We start from the raw sequence: 20,595 nt of genomic DNA on the forward strand, positions 1-20,595 counted from the left end.
ATTCTCATGACTTTCCCTTAAGCAAGCTCCCCAAATTCTTCCATGTGGGCAGAAGCTATCAGAGTGTAAAAATGGATTTGCTAACTACCTTGATTTGCTTGAGGCCCCCAGTTATCCATGTCACAGAGAAGAGCAGTGTGAGAACTGGCCGTATTAGCTAAGATACAGGGCTGCTTGACATACCAACAATCCTTTGCAGAGACGGAGAGTAAACCTAGCTGGATGTGCAGAAAATCAGCAACTCTGAAGCTACTTAAGCTCATACCAGCTTTGAAGTAGCCCCTTAGATATTTGGTGGTTTATGGAACTTCAAGACACATCCTTATCTTCAGACACTCCCCTAACTGTTGGTTATGGGGCTCTTTGACACATTCTGTTTTATGGTTTTTTTTTGGAGACATCCTCTTATCTTATTGTTTGTACTCAAGCCTTGAAGTGCCAGGACTGCTAATCACCAAGAATGCCTCCAGATTTCTGTATAAAAAGGCCACAGCTCTGACACCTGGAATTCCTCACTCCCTCTGTTTCCTGGATCTCCTCCTCCCCTTGGGAATGTGACTCCCTGCCTCTCTCCTTTCTAGGACCTGCCCAATTCCTGACTTTTTTCCAAATTCTCTGCCTTCCTTTGTTTCCTACTCCCCTTAGAACACATGTGGACATTGTCTCACTGTTCCAGCTTGCAAGCTCCTTTTCAGGCAATAAATGCATTTATAATCTTTGTAAACTGTGATTGAACTCTGGCTCATTCCAAGTTCCCCTTTTTGGGGAACTCCATAGTTCACAGGGTTTTGTTTTTGTTTTTGTTTTTGTTTTTAATTTAACAAGAGGCAATCTGTGTACATGTTCCTTCCTGTTAATCTTCAATCACCAAAGTCAATATTCTCCTTTTCTTTCACTTAGGTAGCATTTTAGACTGTTTGTTCTTGAAATTCTAACCATGTTGACTTTGGAGACATTTTCCTTGTTCTGCTTTTAACTTTCCCTTTTAGTTCCCTTTATTGGCTTTTTGTCCATCTATTAAATATGAAAATACCCCAAATCCACTTCTCAGTCTACATGTTGTTCCTTAGATATCAACTCTCATGGCTTTAACTATCATCTCTCTGCACTTAACTCCTTTGTCTATATTTCCTACTCTGACCTCTATTCTGAACTCCATTCCAATATGCCATCAGTCTATTAGACGTGTTTACTTTGCTGTCTGACTGTAATCTCATGCCCAAAATGTTTAAAATTGAACTTCTCTTTGTTCCAAACTACTTTGTTGTTCCAGAGTTTTCTATTAATGCTATTATCATTCTCTCAGTCACTCAGGTTTGGTAACTTTTAATTGATTGAACTACTCACTTCCCACTTCCAGTGAATCACCAATGTCTATTGTGGCCTTTGCAAGGTCTCCTATAACCTGTTGCTTTCTTTTCATTCTCAAGTTCTTTATTCCAAGTCTTATCATACTAGAAGCAGCATTGCCTGGTGGATAGTTAGACAGTTAGTTGGCCTTGGAACCAGGAAGATGTGGTTTCAGGTCCTTCCTCTGACACATACTGGTTGTATGACCCTAGGCAAGTCATTTAATCTCTCAGTTCCCTAGGCAACTCTCTAAAATTATAAATTGCAAGATGATGTTGACCCAAATTGACAGAGGGAATTTCCTCATCCAGGGAGTTCTCCATACCAATGAAATCACAGGCTCAGCCCCACCCCATCATCTTAAATATAGTGGCCTCCCTACCTCTAGTTTTCCCCCCTCCAATCCATTCTGTACAGTGACACCAGATTAATCTTTCTAAAATATCAAAGACCATATGATTCTCCTACTCAAGGTCATCAGTATTTCTCCACTGACTACAAAGACCAAACTCCCTCATTGGTCTAATTTGAATTTTCCAGTGTCTTATTTCCTTCCCATTTCCTTACATGAACCTTCTACTGTAGCTAAGTGGTCTCTTCACTGTTCCTTGAACATATGTTGTGTTTTCCCATTTCTATGCTTTCCTAAATCTGGATGGCCCTTTCATCTTTTGTCTGCTTATCAAAATTTTACCCAAAATGTGAGTCTTGAAAAAAATGTTTGCCCATCCTTTTAGACCCAACTCATATCTTGCCTTCTGGATCACTCCAGCTTACAAAAGTTTTGTCCTCCTATGAACTTCAGAGTAGTTTACAGTCTGTGTATTTAGCACTTAGCATTTACTGACTTGCATCTCTCTAGTGGATGTCATATCTCCTCAACTAGCTTGTGAGCTCCTTGAAAACAGAGGTATTTCTCATACTTCTTGGTATTTTCTTTACCCTCCCCTCCCCTTGGCATCTGGCCCACCCTCAATTAACATTTGCTGATGAATTGATTGTATTTGTCCTTAACTAACCCTGCTTTAGTTTAAAGTGGATGCCTGCCTGGTTCTATAGTTAAGAATTTAGGGAACAAGCTTGTGACTTCCTTAATCAGTCATCTATTACTTTATAGATATCAATTGTGTACTGTTTTTCTTTTGTTCCTACGTGAAAAACCAATTTCTCCTCATTCACTTCTGGAAAATAAGATGGAAGGAAAGATATTCTAATGTTGAGAGGGACTTCCGGACTGTAAGAATCCAAAAAAAGGTCATTAAAGACGTCAAGGTGGTAGTTATAAATGAGCATATTCTAAGTGGTGTTGAAATATGTCTTTGTCCTGAAGAGTAGATTCTTGGTATTCCCAGACCCCTTCAATCTATGCCCAGAGGCCATGTGCAATTAAGGGCAGTGTTTTGTTGCTAAAGGTGGTGGTCACCCAGGGAGAAATTTTGAAACCCAAAGCAATTCCCAGCTCCGAGATCTGGGCAGACCTGGATGGGAGGCCCTGGGAGCCCCAGGGGACTGAACAGAAAACAAAATATTTTTAAATGGCACTCTGCCTCCTTTCATCTAGGGCTCTCTTAGCAGTAGGTAATAATTAAGACCTGGAAAGAGTCTGGCCACCAATCGCCAACATCTTTCAGTCTCTCCTACCCCTGCCCCAACTCCCCTCCCCACCCTTCAATTTTCCCAGACTTGGAGGGAGATAAGAGATTGGAAGAAATGATTGCAGAAAAGCTTTGCAAATACTCCTTTCAAAGAATATGGCTGATGATAATTACAGTGTTTAAAACTTGGACGCAAAGAACTTATTTCCGAAGCTGTCAAAAGCCCAGTCTGGACGAATCAATAGTCACTCCCGGCACTTCCCATCCAGAGAGTTCATTGGTGAGGTGGTGGAGGGGCGGAGGTTATGTCGGCTCCAAGGGCCCCCAGGGCAGGGCTGTAGCCAGTAGGCGTCTCTGCTAGGCTGCCAGCCTCTCTATATAGAGATTGTTGGAGTAGCAGCTGCTCAGAGTAGCTGAACAACGGAAGCCGGTGTGGAGAAGTCCTGGGAGTAGGCAGCCGACGGGGCCGCAGGCAGCAGGCGGGCGACAGCAGGCGGTGGACTACGGGCAGCATGAGCGGGACTCCGGCTTTCCTGAGCGCTGCGGAGGTGGAGCGGTACCTGAGCAGCTCCAGCCTCCTGTTACCACCCCTGGAGAAGGCCCTGGCCAACTTTTCTAGCGGCTCCGAAGGAGGAGTCGTGCAGCCAGTTCGCACCGTGGTACCTGTGGCAAAACACCGAGGGTGAGAGAGAGGGGGAAAGGATGAGGAGAAAGAAAGGCTATGTGGGTCGGGGTGGGGGTAGGGGGACTAGAGTGGGACATAGAGAGGATGCGGGAAGCCAAAAGAAAGTGAATAAAGGGAAAGGCAGAAAAGAAAAGGATACAGGATCGTAGATCCTAAAGCAGAACACCTCAGCGGCCATCTAGTCCTTTTTTGCAGATGAGGACACTGAAGCCCAGGTAGGTTAAATGATTTGACCGAGGTCACACTGGTAGGTAGTGTCAGAGGTGGGATTTAAACCAGGGTCTTCTGATACCAACACGAAATCGATAGAAGGTGGTACCCGAGAAGGAACAAGGAAAGTGCGTTGGAGTAGACACCTGGGGAAGCAGAATCGTCAACCGAAAGTAACGGGAGGAGAGGTTCTCTTGTGGAATAGTGGAAAAGGACTGGAAATGTCTCTGCAGATCTAAACTGCTTTCTGGCTTCATCTCCTTGTAGTTTCCTGGGTGTCATGCCAGCCTACAGCGCTAATGAAGATGCCCTTACCACCAAGCTAGTAACCTTCTATGAGGGAGTGAGCCCCACCTCTACTCTTCCCTCACATCAGGCCACAGTGCTGCTCTTTGAGCCCAGCAATGGCTCTCTACTCTTGGTATGTATGTGCTCCTCTGAAAAAGAAAGGCAGGTAGGATAAGTAGGTCTTTGTGAAGCTTCTTGGTTGGGTGGCCTAGGATCCAAGGTTAGAAGATATGAATGAAAATCTGAGCTGAGTGTCTTGATGATGCAGTTGTGACTGTGTGTTTGCCGATGCCTGAGTGTAAGTTACAGTGGCTGTCTAATACAAGCATAATTGTGTGTTTGTTTTTCTAAGGATGTAAAACAGTAAATCAGTGGATGTAACTGAAGGACAGTTGCATTAATAAGACAGACTGTATTCCTATGAGACTGTGTGACTGATGCTTCCCTAAGATGATCTCTTAAGATGAGTGGCTCCTGCTAATTCACGAGCCCAAAATTTACATTTCTAGGAGATACTCTCTCATTTCAAATTGGGCAAGTAGGTTGTCTTATCTGGGAATAAGGAGGCCACAAAAAGGGACCCCTCAAGCTTTGGCTGTTACAGTTTTCTATGACTTCATAAATCATATTTGAGTTTCATTAAATATATTCTCCTCAATACCAATTTACATATTTATGCCCTTTTCATTCCCTTAAATTTCTAGGTATCTGAATTGTCTTAGGCCCTTATTACTTGGAGGAAGTTGGGGATGGGAGGTTGAGTATTGGGGTAGATATAGATGTGTCTTGAATTCTACTTCCATAATGTCTCACATCTTGTTTGTTCCAAACATTTCACTCAGAAGGCTGGCTAGTACAAGCCCATACCACCTCTCTTGGTTTTCCTAACTGATTGATGTGCCTGCATCCAGTTTCTCCTTCCTCAGATCTATTCTTTACACAGCCACTGAATTAATATTCTTAAAATATTAATTCTTAAAATATCTGACAGTGTTGTTCTCTAGCTTAGAAATCTTCAGTGATTCCCCATTGCCTGTGGGATAAAATAGAAATTGTTCAGCTTCACTTCTAAAGCTGTCTGCAATCTGGCCCCCCTCCATATCCTGACTTATTTTATATCACTCCACTTGCATACTCTCCCATTCAGTCAAACTGGACTATTAGCTGTTTCTCCAAGTAGACACAATCTCCCTTATACAGGCATGCTTGGAATGTATTCCCTTTCCTATCCCAACTATTAAAATTCCCAACTTCCTTCAAGATATCAAATGCCAACTGATCCCCCTACCCATTTGTTAGGGTTTTTTTCCCCTCTCAAATTATCTTGTATTTGCTTCTCTGTGTTCATGTTGTGTCTACATAGTAGGTTTCAAACTTCTTGAGGACAGGGGCTGTTTCCTTTTTAGTTTTGTATCCCTAGTGTCTTGTACATCATAGGTACTTACTATTTGTCTAATTGAATGGAAACAAAGAGGGATTTTTTTTTTTACATTAATACATTATTGTAGGTGTCTAGCTCTTTTTATTTACCCTGGAAGAGTAGAAATGAGGTCCAGGTAAAGTCTCAAGGCCTTTTTGTGAATATCAAGGGACTGTTTTGGATCCTCAAAGGCCTGCCCAGTTCAATGACTCAAGAACTACACGACAAAGGCTAGGTGCTAAGGAATGGAAGTCTCTTGACTAGGGTATAGGGAAGCAAGGCATTGTTTTCTGATGCCCATAGTATCTCTAAACTCTGGGTGCTACTCATTCCACTTGTCAACCTTTTCCTGAAGGTCATGGATGGAAGCATAATTACTGCAAAGAGGACAGCTGCTGTGTCTGCCATTGCTACCAAGGTAAGATGTAATTCTGATGACAAGTTTTGTAGTCAAGTTGTGTGTGTCAGGAGAACAGTTTCTATCACTGATTTATTTAACGTGTAGGACCTAAGACTTGGTAAGATGAATAAGACTGAGTAAGGCATCTAGGGAAGAAAAGGCAAAGAAAAAAGTGGAATGTTAGGTCAATCAGAGCCAAGATAGACAATAGTATTTCCCAAACTGGAGATAAAGGTCAACTGTGCAAGAGAGAAAGGGTATCAGGAAGGGTGTCACTTTAAGGGAGAGAAGGAGAAACTGAGGAACTTTTGATTACTTGCTAGAGGAGTTGAAGACTAGAACTTTCAAGTCCAGTGGAGACATGCAAGAGGAGTAATACACTGAGAGGTGGGAGAAAGGAGAAATAAAAGGTTTAAACCTCCAGGAAACTTGGGAAACCAGTAGGAGGAGTAAAAGAAACAGGTGGATATTTTATGAATGTTTTAAAATTATATTTGGCTCTGTGCCCATGGGGAAGGGAATTGAGGGATTACTTTCTCATGGAACACAGTAATTGTATATGAAATGAGATAACCATGGCATCTACCTTGGTGAACTGGTTATTAATTACTTACAAACTCACTTTAGTTTTGAATAAACAGGGGATTGTTCTGAAACTTTTCCAAGGTTTGGATGGGAGACGACTTAAAATATTTGCACTAGTACTTGACCAACCTTGTTATAAGAGTAGTATTTTGCATTATATAGCACTTCTGTTTTTCAGTGCAGATTTCAATCTGAAGGAAACTTCTCTTTTATTTCTTGAAGTGTTTTTTCCTATCTTCCCTTTTGGTTTGACAATTTTACTTTGGAAGAGGGATGGTGGGGAGCTCAGAATCCATCTTACTCTGTGGCACCTTTAGGGTTCATAACAACCTGGGGTAGGTAACCCCAAATGTTCTCTACCTAAGACAACAGCATATCATTTCTTGATTCTGTATATTGATATACCCCCCCACACACACACACCCGGATGCCTAGAAGCGTTCCTAATCCTCTTTCTTTCATCGGATCAAAGAAAGTCACCTAATCCTGCCGTAATAGGATCATAGATCAAGAGCTGAAAGGACCTCCGAGGCCATAATGACTGGCATTCTAACAAGCCCAACGGAGAGCAGAGGAAAGAATTGACACCCCTGGTGATAGGGACAGTGTGATTTTTAGAAGTTGTCATGGGCTTTATTAAATTATGTGTTTTGAGCGTGGAGATGATGTTAGACATGCCCACTATTCACACAGGAAAAGTGAGGCACAAAGTGATTTATTCCAGATTACTTGAGTGCATGGGGCAAGGAGGCACAGGCATCACACCACCTGATTTGTAGCCTGAATGGCTCTTCTCTCTCTAATATGCTACAGAGAAGTAGTCTTTGTGAAATTTACTCTCTGTTGGCCATTCTTCCCTTTTCTCCAACAGTTTTTGAAACCCCCTTCAAGTGAAGTTTTGTGCATACTTGGTGCTGGTGTCCAGGCCTACAGTCATTATGAAATCTTCACAGAGCAATTCTCTTTTAAGGAGGTAAGGTGGAAGAAGATGAAAAAAAGGAGTCACTGAGGTACCTCTATCAGTAGCAGTAATAATTATCACTCACATTTACATAGTGCTTTTAAGATTTTCAAAGCATTTTTCCTCCCCACACTGGGAGATTGGAAATACAAATAATATGCTCCTGTTTTACAGATGAGGAAACTGAACCTGGAGAGAGGTAGAGGTTAAGTGACTTGTTCTTGGTTACACAGCTAGTAAATTTCTGAGACAGGATATAAATCCCAGTCTCCCGACCCAAGTCTAATGTGATTTTTACTATACTATATTGCCTCCCCACTGCCCTCAAAACGTAACTAAATCAGTGAATTACATGGAAATGTCTAGAATCAGTAGATTGTACAGGTGTCCCAAAACTCTTGAGTGTGGTTTTAAGCTATTAAAGCTTAAGCTATTTAAGTCATTAAAGCTTAAAACTACCTTCATATTTTTGGGAAACACTGCATACCCACAGGGTTATGATCTGTTTTAGCAGAGGGAATACCCACACTCATGAACTCCTCATGGATCTTTTGAAGTATTGAAAGAAATCTGCTTCAGTGTATCTTAGCCTTTTTTGTCTCATGGATCTCTGGGACACCCTGTATATATAGGATTACAAAGGAAACCATTGAAATACGATTATCAAAATATTTTTTAAAAGAGTAACAATAATAGCTAGAATTTATGTGATGCTTTAAGATTTGCAAAGTAGGGGCAGCTAGGTGGCACATTGGATAGAGCGCTAGCCCTGAGGTCATGAGGACCTGAGTTCAAATCTGGCCTCAGACACTTGATAACTCCTAGCTGTGTGACCCTGGGCAAGTCACTTAACCCCATTGCCTAGTCAAAAAAAAAAAAGGAAAAAAAAGATTTGCAAAGTACATTATAAACCTTATCTTATTTTATCCTCTCAGCAACCTTATCAAGTATCCCATTTTATAGATGAGACAACTGAGACATACAGAGGATAAGTGACTTGCTCAGGGTCACACAGCTAGTAAATGTTTGAGGCTGCTTTTGAACTCAAGTCTTCATTATCCCCCCCTTTCCCAGGTCCAGCACTATCCATTATGCTACTTAGCTGCCTGGCAAAAAGCTTCTGGAACCCCAGGTTAAGAGTCTTTGGTCTAGAGTTAGAAAAATGGGGCCAGTTTACATGTGACTGATTTCTCTCTTTTAAGGCAAAAGGGTCAGTTCATCTCCTGAATTTCTTCAGGTCCTTTCTTGCTGGGTCCTACCTGAAAACATGGAGGCAGCAAACTAGTCTTTAAAAAATGTATGTTGATAATACACAGTAAGGTGTCCATCTATTCTGGACTTTGGCTTCCCTGCCTGTTATTGTTATGTGCAACGGTCCACTGGAAAACCAGAAAGGGGATCCAATTGCTGAGAATCTTGGGGGGTACCAGGTATAGTATCCATTTGGCTACTAGACCACATGGGACCCCATCAGCTGCTTCCCCTGGTTAAAGCCTCTAGTCTCCTACTGCAGCCCCTTCTCTAAAGTAAGAATGCTTTAGGGCACCTGTATAGCTGCTGCATTCACTGAGGTACAGACTGGTTCCATTTTTCTGATTTCATATATTCTAGTGTGATCCACTGATAACACCCAAACCTAAGGTCTCAGCCACTAGATTCCTGAGCTGCTGCTCCCCTTTCCGTTCCCTTCCTAGCCTCCTTCTATCTTAGGTTATCACTCAATCAATAAGCATTTGTCAAATATTTACTATGTGTCAGACTTCAATGTCCAGATAGGCAGTGGGGAAACAAAGGCAAAAAAAAAAAAAAAGATAGAGACCTTGACTTCAAGTGGCTTACATTCTGTCAGAAGAGACTATGTATATGTGTACACATACACATGATTATGTAAAATAGAAACAAACTTATATCCAGGTGGAAGGGAGAGACACTGGAAGCTGTGGGGAGGAAGAACCAGGAAAGACCTTATCCTGTATCTTTACTGCATTCCATTCGGGCCCTGTGTACAAGAGAGTGCTACAAGGTATCAAGATACTCCATCATTAGCTATGTCCTAAATGAGCTAGTTACATGACCTCTACGCTCCCCACAACTCCTTCACAGGCTGTTCCTTTGTTGAGTGCCCAGCCCATGTGCCTAGGCCTGTGCTGGTGATCCAACAGAATTACCCTGGCTGGGGAGGTGAGAGTTGTGCAAAGTAAAGGATTTGAGAACAGTTCAAGATAAGCTGTAATCAATACTAAATCCTGTGACACAGACTAGAAATGGCAAGTTTTTGAATCCCTTTGATGTAGCAGGAAGGATGCTCATTTTTAAAATAATAGGAGTAATAGCATTTATATTTTGTTGTTCAGTCGTTTTTCAGTTGTGTCCAACTCTTCGTGACTTATTTGGGATTTTCTTGGCAAGGATACTGCAGTGGTTTGCCATTTCCTTCTCCAGCTCATTTTGCAGATGAGGAAACTGAGGCAAATAGGGTTAAGTGATTGCCCAAGGTCATGCAACTAGTAAGTGTCTGAAGCCAGATTTGAACTCAAGTATTCCTGATTCCAGGCCTGGCACTCTATCCACTATGCCACCGAGCTGTCCCAGCATTTATATAGCACTTATGTTATCTCATTTGATGCTTACCACAACCCTGTGAGGTAAATGCTATTATTCCCTTTCAATGTAAAGGGAAAAATGAGGTTTGAAACAGATTATAATTTGCCCAGGGCCATATAGCTAGAAAGTGTCTGAGGTAGGATTTGAATTCAGGTCTTCTTGACTCCAGGTTTAATGGAGTTATACTATTTCTCTGCCCTAGACTGTTTTCTTTATCGAATACCTCTTTACCTTACAGAGTGATTTCATCCACCCTGTGATTCTCTTGTATGTAATAACAATAATAATAATAATAATAACAACAACAACAACAACAACACTTACTCTGTGCCAGACCCACAGTGTTTAAGTGCTTTATAATTATCATCTCATTTGATCCTCACAGCAACCTCGGGAAGAAAATGCTATTAATATCCCCATTTTACAGTTGAGGAAACAGAAGCAAACAGAGGTTAAGTGACTTGTCTGGGATCACCCCGTTAGTGTCTGAGGTCAAATTTGAACTCAGGTCTGCGCCACCTAGTGTTGATTTGTATGTTTCCCTTCCCCTTTAGAATGTAAGCTTCTTGAAGGCAAGGGCTATTTTTGCCCTTTTTTTGTGTCCCCATTGCTTTGTATGGTACTTGATATACAGTAAACCTTTCATAGATGTTTCTTCCTTACTTGAATAATTTAGACAACCATGTCCCCTGCCTCTTCTGCAGGAAGCACTGTTCTCTAACCACCCTTGGAGTTTATATAATTGCCAGAAAGTGTGACTGTTTATAATTCCTCCTTGCCACCCTGGTTAAAGGTCAGGATATGGAATCGCACCAAGAAGAATGCTGAGAAGTTTGCTCAGACAGTGAAGGGAGATGTGCGAGTCTGCTCATCTGTCCAAGAGGCAGTGACAGGTGCAGATGTGATCATTACTGTCACCATGGCAACAAAACCCATTTTATTTGGAGAATGGGTGAAACCAGGAGCCCATATCAATGGTAAGCAACGTGGCTGAGATCCTTAGCTTTTTAAACATGATATAAATGGTATCCAGAATTCCTTTTGGACTAGGGGAGGAATGAAAGGGGTTGAGGTTGACAAGTACCATGCTCTTGTCATATAGCTTGTTGAGTCACTAAGGTTTGAATGACAAAGCACCAAAAACTTAACCATTGCATACAGGGGCCAACTCCTGACTCTGAATGCTACCAGCAAGATTAAGACATTGCAATAAGCTAGGCTAGAGAAGGCTTGAAATAAAAGTCCAAGCAAATCTTCAAGGTTAGGTGAAGGCAAAGGGTCTAGACATAGGAGTAAGGTCAGGGATCATTTGTTCTAGGTTCAGGCACATAAAGAAATGACTTTTTTTTTTCTTTTTACATGAGGCAATTGGGGTTAAGTGACTTGCCCAGGGTCACACAGCTAGTTAAGTGTCATGTGTCTGAGATTGGATTTGAACTCACATCCTCCTGACTCCAAGGCCAGAGCTCTATCCACTGTGCCACCTAGCTGCCCCCAAGAAATGACTTTTTAAAACTAGGTCCAAAACCAGGAAATTAATTTAGAGCATGGATTCTTAACCTTTTTTTGTTAAACTGTATCTTTTAACCATGACACACAGCACCCTTTTGGTAGTCTGGTGAAGTCCATGGATCCCTTCTAAGAATAATGTTTGTTGCCTGCACTCATGTTTGAAAGAAAGGCTAAATATTAGTTATGTGTTAGTGAAAATAAAGATGTATTTTTTCCCATCCAAGTTCATGTCCCCCTCACCCTCTAAAATCTACCTATAGACTTCAGATTAAGATTTAGAAGGCAAAAGGATAGGTAATAAGCAAATACTATGAGCTAAAGTTCTACCCTAACTCAGGATTTGGGTTGTTCATCTGTGTAGGGTAGGACAGATAGAGAAAAGATATGTGGGCAGTCATTTTTTGAGTGGTTTGGCAGCAGATAATAGAGACCCAGTCATAGAGACACTAAAGGGCAGAGACAAACCCAGTTGCTTGGAGGACTAGGGTCACAGAGCAGAAACCTAGACATTGGGAGGTATGAGGGTAACCATGACTTAGCATTAGGGGAGACCAGGCACAGGGAGGCCTAGCAGGGTGGGGCAGAACAGAAACTCAGTCCTTGGGAAGATTGAGGGCCACAGAGCAGAAACTCCACCAGTGATAGATAAAAGAGAAATACAGTTATTAGCAAGACTTGGAGATAGAATATCACCCCAGCCACTACGGTACCAAAGTCAGGGAAAAACAAAAAACAAAAACAAACTACCTAACTACTGAGCTGACAAGAACTTACTGACCCACGGCTCCTAATATTCCCCTTACCTGGAGATGAGATAAGTACTCTGTACTTAGCTGAACCTAATTAAAGGCAAGAGGTGATGTAATTCTTACACTGGAATTCAAAGGATGCAGCAGAAAAGAGAATGAATTCGTTGATAAGGGAATTTTTCTCAAGCCAAAACATACTCTTTTTTGTTCATATTCCTGAGCCAGAGAGTGAGAGAGAAAATCACTGCTTTCTTACATCGTCTGTGCTCTTAGGGCTGCTAAATTACATTTAATATGTTTCTGGGGCTGGAGTCTCACCAAGGGTTCTGCTTTGCTGTTTTGTTGTTGTTGTTGTTAGCTATTGGAGCCAGTAGACCTGACTGGAGAGAACTAGATGATGAAATAATGAAGAATTGTGTGCTGTATGTAGATTCCCGTGAGGCAGCCCTCAAGGAGTCTGGAGATGTCATATTGTCCGGGGTAAATTTCTTTCTTTTGTTGTTAAGCTTAGAGTGTCCACAACCTCCAGGATGTATGGGGTGTTCAGGAGAACTAGCACCTCTGGTGTGAGGGCTTGACAAGCTCCTTTCAGGGCTGCTTATCCACTTTGGTGTCCATTTGATTCCTCCAACCTCTCACCCATGGCTTCAAAGAGCTGTAACACGCTCAGCAGCCATACTCTGGTAAACCATCATGACAGATGAGCTAAACCAGATTGAGGGTAACCAGCAGTGAGTTAGGGGGATGTCTACCCCAAACATGTGAAGACTTCACCTGGCAGAATGGGCAGATGAAAACAATTTGTTCCAACAGTCATGAAGGCAGCTGAAACAGGTGCTGTGGAGGGCTTAGACTAACTTGGTGTCAAACATTGAAAACTCTTTCCCTTCGGTCTCCTCAATGGACATGGAACAGCCAAATGCTGGTTTACATGCCACCCCCACTGATGCAGACCTAACTTGATCAATGTGTGTTTTTATGTTATAGGCTGAGATCTTTGCAGAACTGGGAGAAGTGGTGAAGGGAGTAAAGCCAGCCCATCGTGAGAAAACTACAGTGTTCAAATCCTTAGGTAAGAGTCATCACTCCCTGAATAAAAATATAAACAAAAAATATGGTGGTTTGCCCAGTGGTGGAAATGGAAATTACTCCTCTGGTAACTGGAGCTATTTATAATAAATGTATGTGATATTTGTTAATAAAAACAGTAATACAGTTGTATGATTTATATACTAGAGGGGCCCGGGAGAGCATATGCTTTTAATTTAAGAAGGGGATTTAAGGTAAGTGGCAAATTTACAGGCCAACAATGCATTCATGCATCCATCATCCAGCCTCAGACACTTATTTAGCTATGTAACCCTGGGGAAGTCACTTAACCTTGGTTAAGTGCCTCAATTTTCTCATCTGTAAAGTAGGGATAATAATAGCAAGTGTTGTTGTGAGGATCAAATGAAATAATAGTTATGAAGTGCTTGGCATAGTACCTGACACATAGTTAAGGGCTACATAAATATTAGCTATTATTTTTATTGAAGACTCCTACGAGCTTAAATGAAGGAAAAGTAGTGAAAATTAGTCTCTCCTCTTGCTTTTTTGATCATTCCTTTTTTTTCTTTCCCTACTTCTCCTCCCACCCTGATAATAGTTCTATCCTGGAGTTTCCTATGGGAGAGGCCACATTACCCTTGGAGTAGTGGAGGGAACAGATCCAAGTGAACAATGAGGTTTTAGGGCCTGATCTACTGTCATTTAGTGGAAACAGCCTTTGATTTGGACTAGGTTCAGATCTTGGCTGCAATCCTATTTTCTAGATGACCTTGGAACAAGTTACTTAATCTCTATGACCCTCAATTTCTTCATCTATAAAATGGGGATAAAAATGCCTACAGAGTGTCTATCAGTAATATCTTTTGATAGAGTACTAGACTTAGCATTAGGAGAGAACTTGATTTGCATACAGCTCCAGACACTTACGACCCTGGACAAGTCACTTTACCTTCTTAAGCCCTCAATTTCCTTATCTATAAAATGGGGATAATAATGACTATAGTATTTATCTCATAGGGTTGTGGTGAGGATCAGGTGAGATAATAAATGTAAAGATTTTTTTGCAAAAATTAAAGTGCTATAGAAATGCTGGCCATTATTATTATAATTGTTGTTATAACTTTCCCAATCCACCTGCTTTACCCATGCCAAATTAACTCAGGATTTAAGGGGACAGGTATCTGTTGTAAGACAGGCAAATACAGCATAAATATCTGGCTAATGAATGCTGCTTCAATCCAAACATGGTATTCCAATGCACACAGTGACTTGTTGGAGTAGGGCTTGGCAAGACCCATGAAAGAGTCAAAACAAGTCAAGTGAGAAATCTGTTGTCCTCTTCTGAACTATAGTTCTTTTCCCCCACATAGAGACTTTGCTCTTAAGGTTAGGGCTTGTTTCCATTGGTTGGATTCTTCCTTCCTTTAAAAAAACAAACATTTATTGATTACCTACTCAATATAAGACACAAAAAGATAAGGGAACTTGGTCTCTGCCGTCAAGGACCCTCTCTTCCAGTTTGGGAGATAAGACGTGTATTCAAATAACTTAAAGGCAGCGTGTAAAATGTTCCATAATAGTAACACAGACCTAAGTACTCTTAAGAGTTCAGAGGAGAGAAAGATCACTTTCTCTGGTGTGGTCAGGAAGCCTGTGACGTTGGAGCCAAGCCTGAAAGAATGGTTTGGATTTCAGGTGACTGACACTTCCTATGTGGGCAGATTGAGGAATAAATTCTCTAACTCCTACTGTATAATATATCCAGTGGCCAATAAAAGGTGACTTTGCCAGGATAATCAGGTGAAATATTCACCTACTTGTTCCTGGTATCTGCCAGACATTCCTGAACTTCCCAGTCTTGACCCAGTCAATGACTGATCCCTTGGCTTTATGGAGTAGAGGGCAGTATGGGATTTCCTTCATCTTGTCATTTCTCATTGATTTTATCTAGAGAACAGGAATATCAGAAATCAGCCGTAATCACTTGGCCTTCAGAAATTAGGGCCTGGGTTATTTCAAGGAAACAGAATTGGTCAAAGATGATTTGGATTTTTGTCTGTTCCAGGAATGGCGGTGGAAGATACAGTTGCAGCAAAACTGGTCTATGATTCATGGTCATCTGGTAAATGAAGCAGAGGACCTAGCGCTGAGATGCTGCAACATTAAGACCTATAATTGTTGGTTGTCTCCCATAGTTTCTTATGGGGGAATATTCTTTTGCACTTAGTGTCACCTGCCTCAAAAACTAAACTAGCCATTATTGTTTGTGGTTTAAAAAAAATTACAGTATTGTGTATATCCTTTCCTCTATCTTGCTGTATCTTATTATAGTATTCTTTGTCCGTAGATATCACTACCTTTGCATTTCCCTTAAATAAAGAGTTTGCCAGTCCTCACCTGCTTGCTATGTTTCTTGTCTATGGAAGTCATGGGAGCCACATGTTTGTTCTTCCCTTTGGAATGTGGCTGGGGGGCAAAGCTTGACAAAGACATAATTGTAGTTTAACAGAGATTTTCCCAAATGAAAGCATCATAGAACCACAGATAGTAAAGCCTTAAAGACAGGGGCCGCTAGGTGGCGCAGTGGATAGAGTACTGGCCCTGAAGTCAGGAGGACCTGAGTTCAAATGTGACCTCAGACCAAACACTTGACACATACTAGCTGTGTGACCTTGGGCAAGTCACTTAACCCCAATTGCCTAAAAAAAATAAGGCCTTAAAGAATAATCTTTCCACATTTATCATGTTAGATGATAGAACTTTAAAGCCTCACATAAAGGGGAAAAACATGGTGGGGGAGGGTAAGAATTTGATTTTTTTTTTTTAAAGGAACCTTATGACAGTATGCACAGCCTCATCTAGGGAGGCAGCATGATGTAGTGGAAAGAATGCTGGATTTGGAGTCAGAGGATTTGGGTTCAAAATTTGACTCTGACACTACCCACATGACTGTGTCCAACTTGCTTGACCTCTTTGGGCATTAGTTTCCTTAATCTGTACAATGGATGAGTGGGACTAAATGCCCTTTAAAATCTTTTTCAGCTCTAAATCTAAGAGTCGGTGATCAGTTTTGCTTAGGATGAGTAATTTATTTTTTTAAAGGATTCAGAGTTTAAAAATCAGTGCTAAAAAGTTCTGAAAATTTTTTTAATTTGAAATTTTTTTCACCCTTCTCAATCACCCATGCCATAGCAATAATACACCAAATGATATTCTGTTATTTTACTATAAGATTTGGGGTAGTAACTTTCACTTCTTATTGGCCGTATGGCAAGTCATTTAACCTGTGTTAAATGTGTTACACTTACTTTTTAAACTTGTGTTTAAAGTGGAGATAATACTTATACTACTTACCTCACAAAGTTATTGTTAGAGAAAGTGCTTTACAGTGGATCGTAGAGTCCATCTGCCTTTTGATCAATCAACAAGCACTTATTAAGTGCCTACTATCTGCCAGGCCCTATACTAGCCCCTTCAGGTGCAAAGTCAAAAATGATACCAGTTCCCGCCCTAAAAGAGCTTACATTCTAATAGAGGAGATAACATGCACAGATGTCGGCATTTACAAAAATATACATAAGGTGGGAATATACAAAAATATACTATAGGGTGGGAAGATATTAGCAGCTCAGTTGGTTGTTGTCCTTAATTTTTAAAGAGGACAAAAATGACCAAAATGACATCGCTATATTAGAGTCCAGTTATAATGTGTTGGACTGTGGCTGATCAGACCAATACAAGCTTGGAATGCTCTATTACAGGTCTGGCACAAATAGTCCACATGAATATTTGGGATTGATTCTCTAAATTTGTTCATCTCACATTTCTTTTGAGCTACTTCAATTCTGCTATGCTTATAGAGCATAACCCCTTCTCTGATGAGGGCACGCCATGCTGGGAGGTCCTGTGTCAGTGTTTCCCATGTCACCCAATCAATTCCAAAGTTCTTCAGAGAGACCTTCAGAGTATCCTTGTATTGCTTTTTCTGTCTACCATATGAGCGCTTTTCCTGTGTGAGTTCTCCATAAAATAGACTTTTTGGCAAGTGTACGTTTGGCATTCAAACAACATGGCCAGCCCATCAGAGTGCACTCTCTGTAGTAGAGTTTGAATGCTTGGCAGTTTAGTTCAAGAAAGGACCTCAGTATCTGGTATCTTATTCTGCCAGGGGATTGTCAGAATCTTCCTAAGACAATTCAAATGGAAGCGATGCAGTTTCCTGGCATGGCACTGGTACACTGTCCAGGTTTCGCAAGCATACAACAATGAGATCAGCACAACAGCACTGTAGACCTTTAGTTCAGTAGACAGTCTCATACCTCTTCTCTTCCACACTTTCCTTTGGAGCCTTCCAAACACTGAGCTAACTCTGGCAATGTGTATATCAACCTAATTATTAATGTGTACATCCCTGGAAAGTATATTGCCAAGGTAAGTGAACTTATCCACAACATTCAGAACTTCTCCAATTGTTGTAACTGATGATTCCATGTATAGATGGTGTGGTGCTGGCTGATGGAGCACCTGTGTTTTCTTGGTGTTAATTGTTAGCACAAAATTAGTACAAACAACAGAGAATTGATCCATACTTTGTTGCATCTCAGCTTCAGAGGCTGCAATGACTACATAATCATTTGCAAACAGAAAGGCATGCACCAACACTCCCTCTGGTTTGGTCTTGGCTTGTAGCCTTTTCAAGTTGAAGAATTTACCATCAATTCAGTAGCTGACCTTGATGTCCTATTCATTCTCATTGAAAACATTTGACAACATAGCTGAAAACATTATGCTAAAAAAAAACACGGCACACAGGCTTGTTTCACTCCATTGGTGACTGGGAAAACTCGAGAGCATTGTCTTTTATCCAGAACCCAGGCAAGCATATCATCATGAAATTGACATACAATACTGATGAACTTCTCTGGGCAACTGGATTTTGACATAATTTTCCATAAGTCCTCACGACTGACAGTATCAAAGGCCTTGGTGAGATCTACAAATGTTGTATACAGACCTCTGCTCTGCTCCTGGCATTTCTCCTGGAGTAGTCAGGCAGCAAACACCATATCAACCATTCCTCAGCCCTTTCTGAAGCCACACTGGCTCTCAGGTAAATGACTATCTTCCAGGTGAAGATCAGCCTATTAAAGAGGATTATTTTTACTAGCAATAACTAAGAGAGAGACATTCTGCTCCCCCATGATTGTCACAGGACAATGTGGAGGACAAACCTCCAATGATGGAGGTGTCCTTGAGCTCATGGGGGTAACCTCCTCTTGCCATGTAACCTGGAAAATTTCAGTTAGCTTTTGTATGAGCAGTGGTCCCCCAACCTTGTAAATCTCAGTTGGAATAGAATCAGCACCAGGTGCTTTGCCACATGAAAGGAACCTACTGGTATTCAAAACCAGTCCTTCAGTTGGAAATTTGAGAGGGAATAACTTCAACCTGAGGTAAACAGTCAATTGCTTCAGCAATGATTGATGACAGTCTGTTGAGAACACTATGGAAGTGTTCAGCCCATCTCTGTAGGATCACAATCAGTGATCACTTATAACTTATCAGTGTGGCTCCATCAGCACTGAGTAGTTGAGATGTGCCATAGGTCTTTGGCCCATAAATAGCCTTTAGGGCACCATAAAAAAACGCTTTGGATTGTTATTATCAGCATAAAACTGAATTTCATCTGCTACCGAGCCAAGAATCCTGCATCTCTCTAAGCTTCACTTGTACTTTACTTTTGATGGAATTAAATGTTGCCTTCTTGGAGATGGATGAACTATCCTGTTGGTAAACCCTGTAGAGTTCTTGTTTTTCATTTAGCAACTTCTGAATTCCTTCATCATTTTTGTCAAACCAGTTTTGATGTTTGCGAGTGTTCTGACCCAGATAAGTAAATAAAGTGCTGTACACCAAATCTTTGAAAGCTGCCCACTCCTTTTCTGCTCCACTGTTGCCAACTGTGTGTTGGCTCAACTTTCTTTCCCAGTTAGCAACAAACTGTTCCCACATGGAGAAGCACTCTAATCTGTTAACATTAATTCTTCTAGTAGTTGTTTTGCCTTGGGGCTGCCATTTTTTGTTTTTTTTTTTTTTAATGTGAATATTTAGCTTGGAAAGGATAAGTCTATGTTCAGTCCAGTGCTCTGTCACCCAGAATTATAAGCTGGTCTGCTTTTGTCGCATTGATGATAAGGGTCTCCAGGTCTTCATAAAATTTTTATTTGATTCATCAGGGTTTATCACGGTGGAAGCATAGGCACTGATGATGGTAGCATGGTGTTTCCCTGCAAATGGCAGTTGTATTGTCATGAGCCTGTCATTCATTCCTTTTGGCAGGCATACAAGCTTGTTGACTGATTAGTTTTGATTGCAAAACCTACATCAGCTTCATAGGAAGTATATTGCCAAGTATATTGCCTGGAAAGTATACTGCCAAAGTAAGTGAACTTATCCACCACATTCAGAACTTCTCCAATTGCTGTAACTGATGATTCCATGTATAGATGTGTGGTGCTGGCTGATGGAGCACCTGTGTTTTCTTGGTGTTAATTGTTAGCCCAAAATTAGTGCAAAGAACAGAGAATTGATCCTTACTTTGTTGCATCTCAGCTTCAGAGGCTGTAGTGCTCCCCTTCAATGTGGCCACCCCAGAAAAATGTGTATCCACCTCCAACTTTAGTAAGTTGGCCTTCATTTGCCAGCCTTGTTTCACTTAGGGCTAATATTTGGATGCAATACCTGCTGAGTTCTCTCACAACAAGAGCTGTTAGTCTTTCACGTCTACTGGATTTTGTGTTGTCTATAAATGTGCAAACATTGCATGTACTGATGGTGAATGGAATCATCTTTGCAGAAGTTTCTGTACAATTTTTTGTGTTTTGACTGCAGGGTAGGATCCCTGCCTGATGCAGTAATCCAGCCAGGGTTAAGTAAGCAGACAATTTTTAGGGCACCTTTTCTAGCATCTTCCTCACTCCAGGAGGTGAGCGGTGTGATCCTTAAAAGGCTGCTCGGACACTCAGAAGGGTGCCGAATCTCACTGCTGCTTCCAGTGAGAAGACGACCCAATGGTCTCAGCCACTTGTGTGTGGGGCTGTGACTATAGCTCCCAGTGTATCTGCACTTGTTGCTTTATCACTTGCCTGTCACCACAGGACTTTGAGATAAGTAAAAATGGTAAAAT

The 20,595-nt window shown here is 41.3% G+C and overlaps 1 protein-coding gene across 1 annotated transcript; it reads left to right on the forward strand.

The window, feature by feature from the left end:
• Positions 1 to 3,371: 3,371 nt before the first annotated feature.
• On the forward strand, positions 3,372 to 15,796 carry LOC114052413 (ketimine reductase mu-crystallin). Its single transcript, XM_027875005.1, has 8 exons — positions 3,372 to 3,627; positions 4,108 to 4,261; positions 5,904 to 5,966; positions 7,405 to 7,506; positions 10,892 to 11,075; positions 12,718 to 12,839; positions 13,347 to 13,431; positions 15,475 to 15,796. Exons 1-8 carry the CDS (start codon positions 3,458 to 3,460, stop codon positions 15,537 to 15,539), a joined length of 945 nt encoding a protein of 314 aa, XP_027730806.1. The 5' UTR covers positions 3,372 to 3,457; the 3' UTR covers positions 15,540 to 15,796.
• The last annotated feature ends 4,799 nt before the right edge of the window (positions 15,797 to 20,595 follow it).

Source organism: Vombatus ursinus, unplaced genomic scaffold, assembly GCF_900497805.2.
Source record: "Vombatus ursinus unplaced genomic scaffold, bare-nosed wombat genome assembly UNPS02014807.1, whole genome shotgun sequence".
Taxonomy (NCBI): Eukaryota; Metazoa; Chordata; class Mammalia; order Diprotodontia; family Vombatidae; genus Vombatus; species Vombatus ursinus.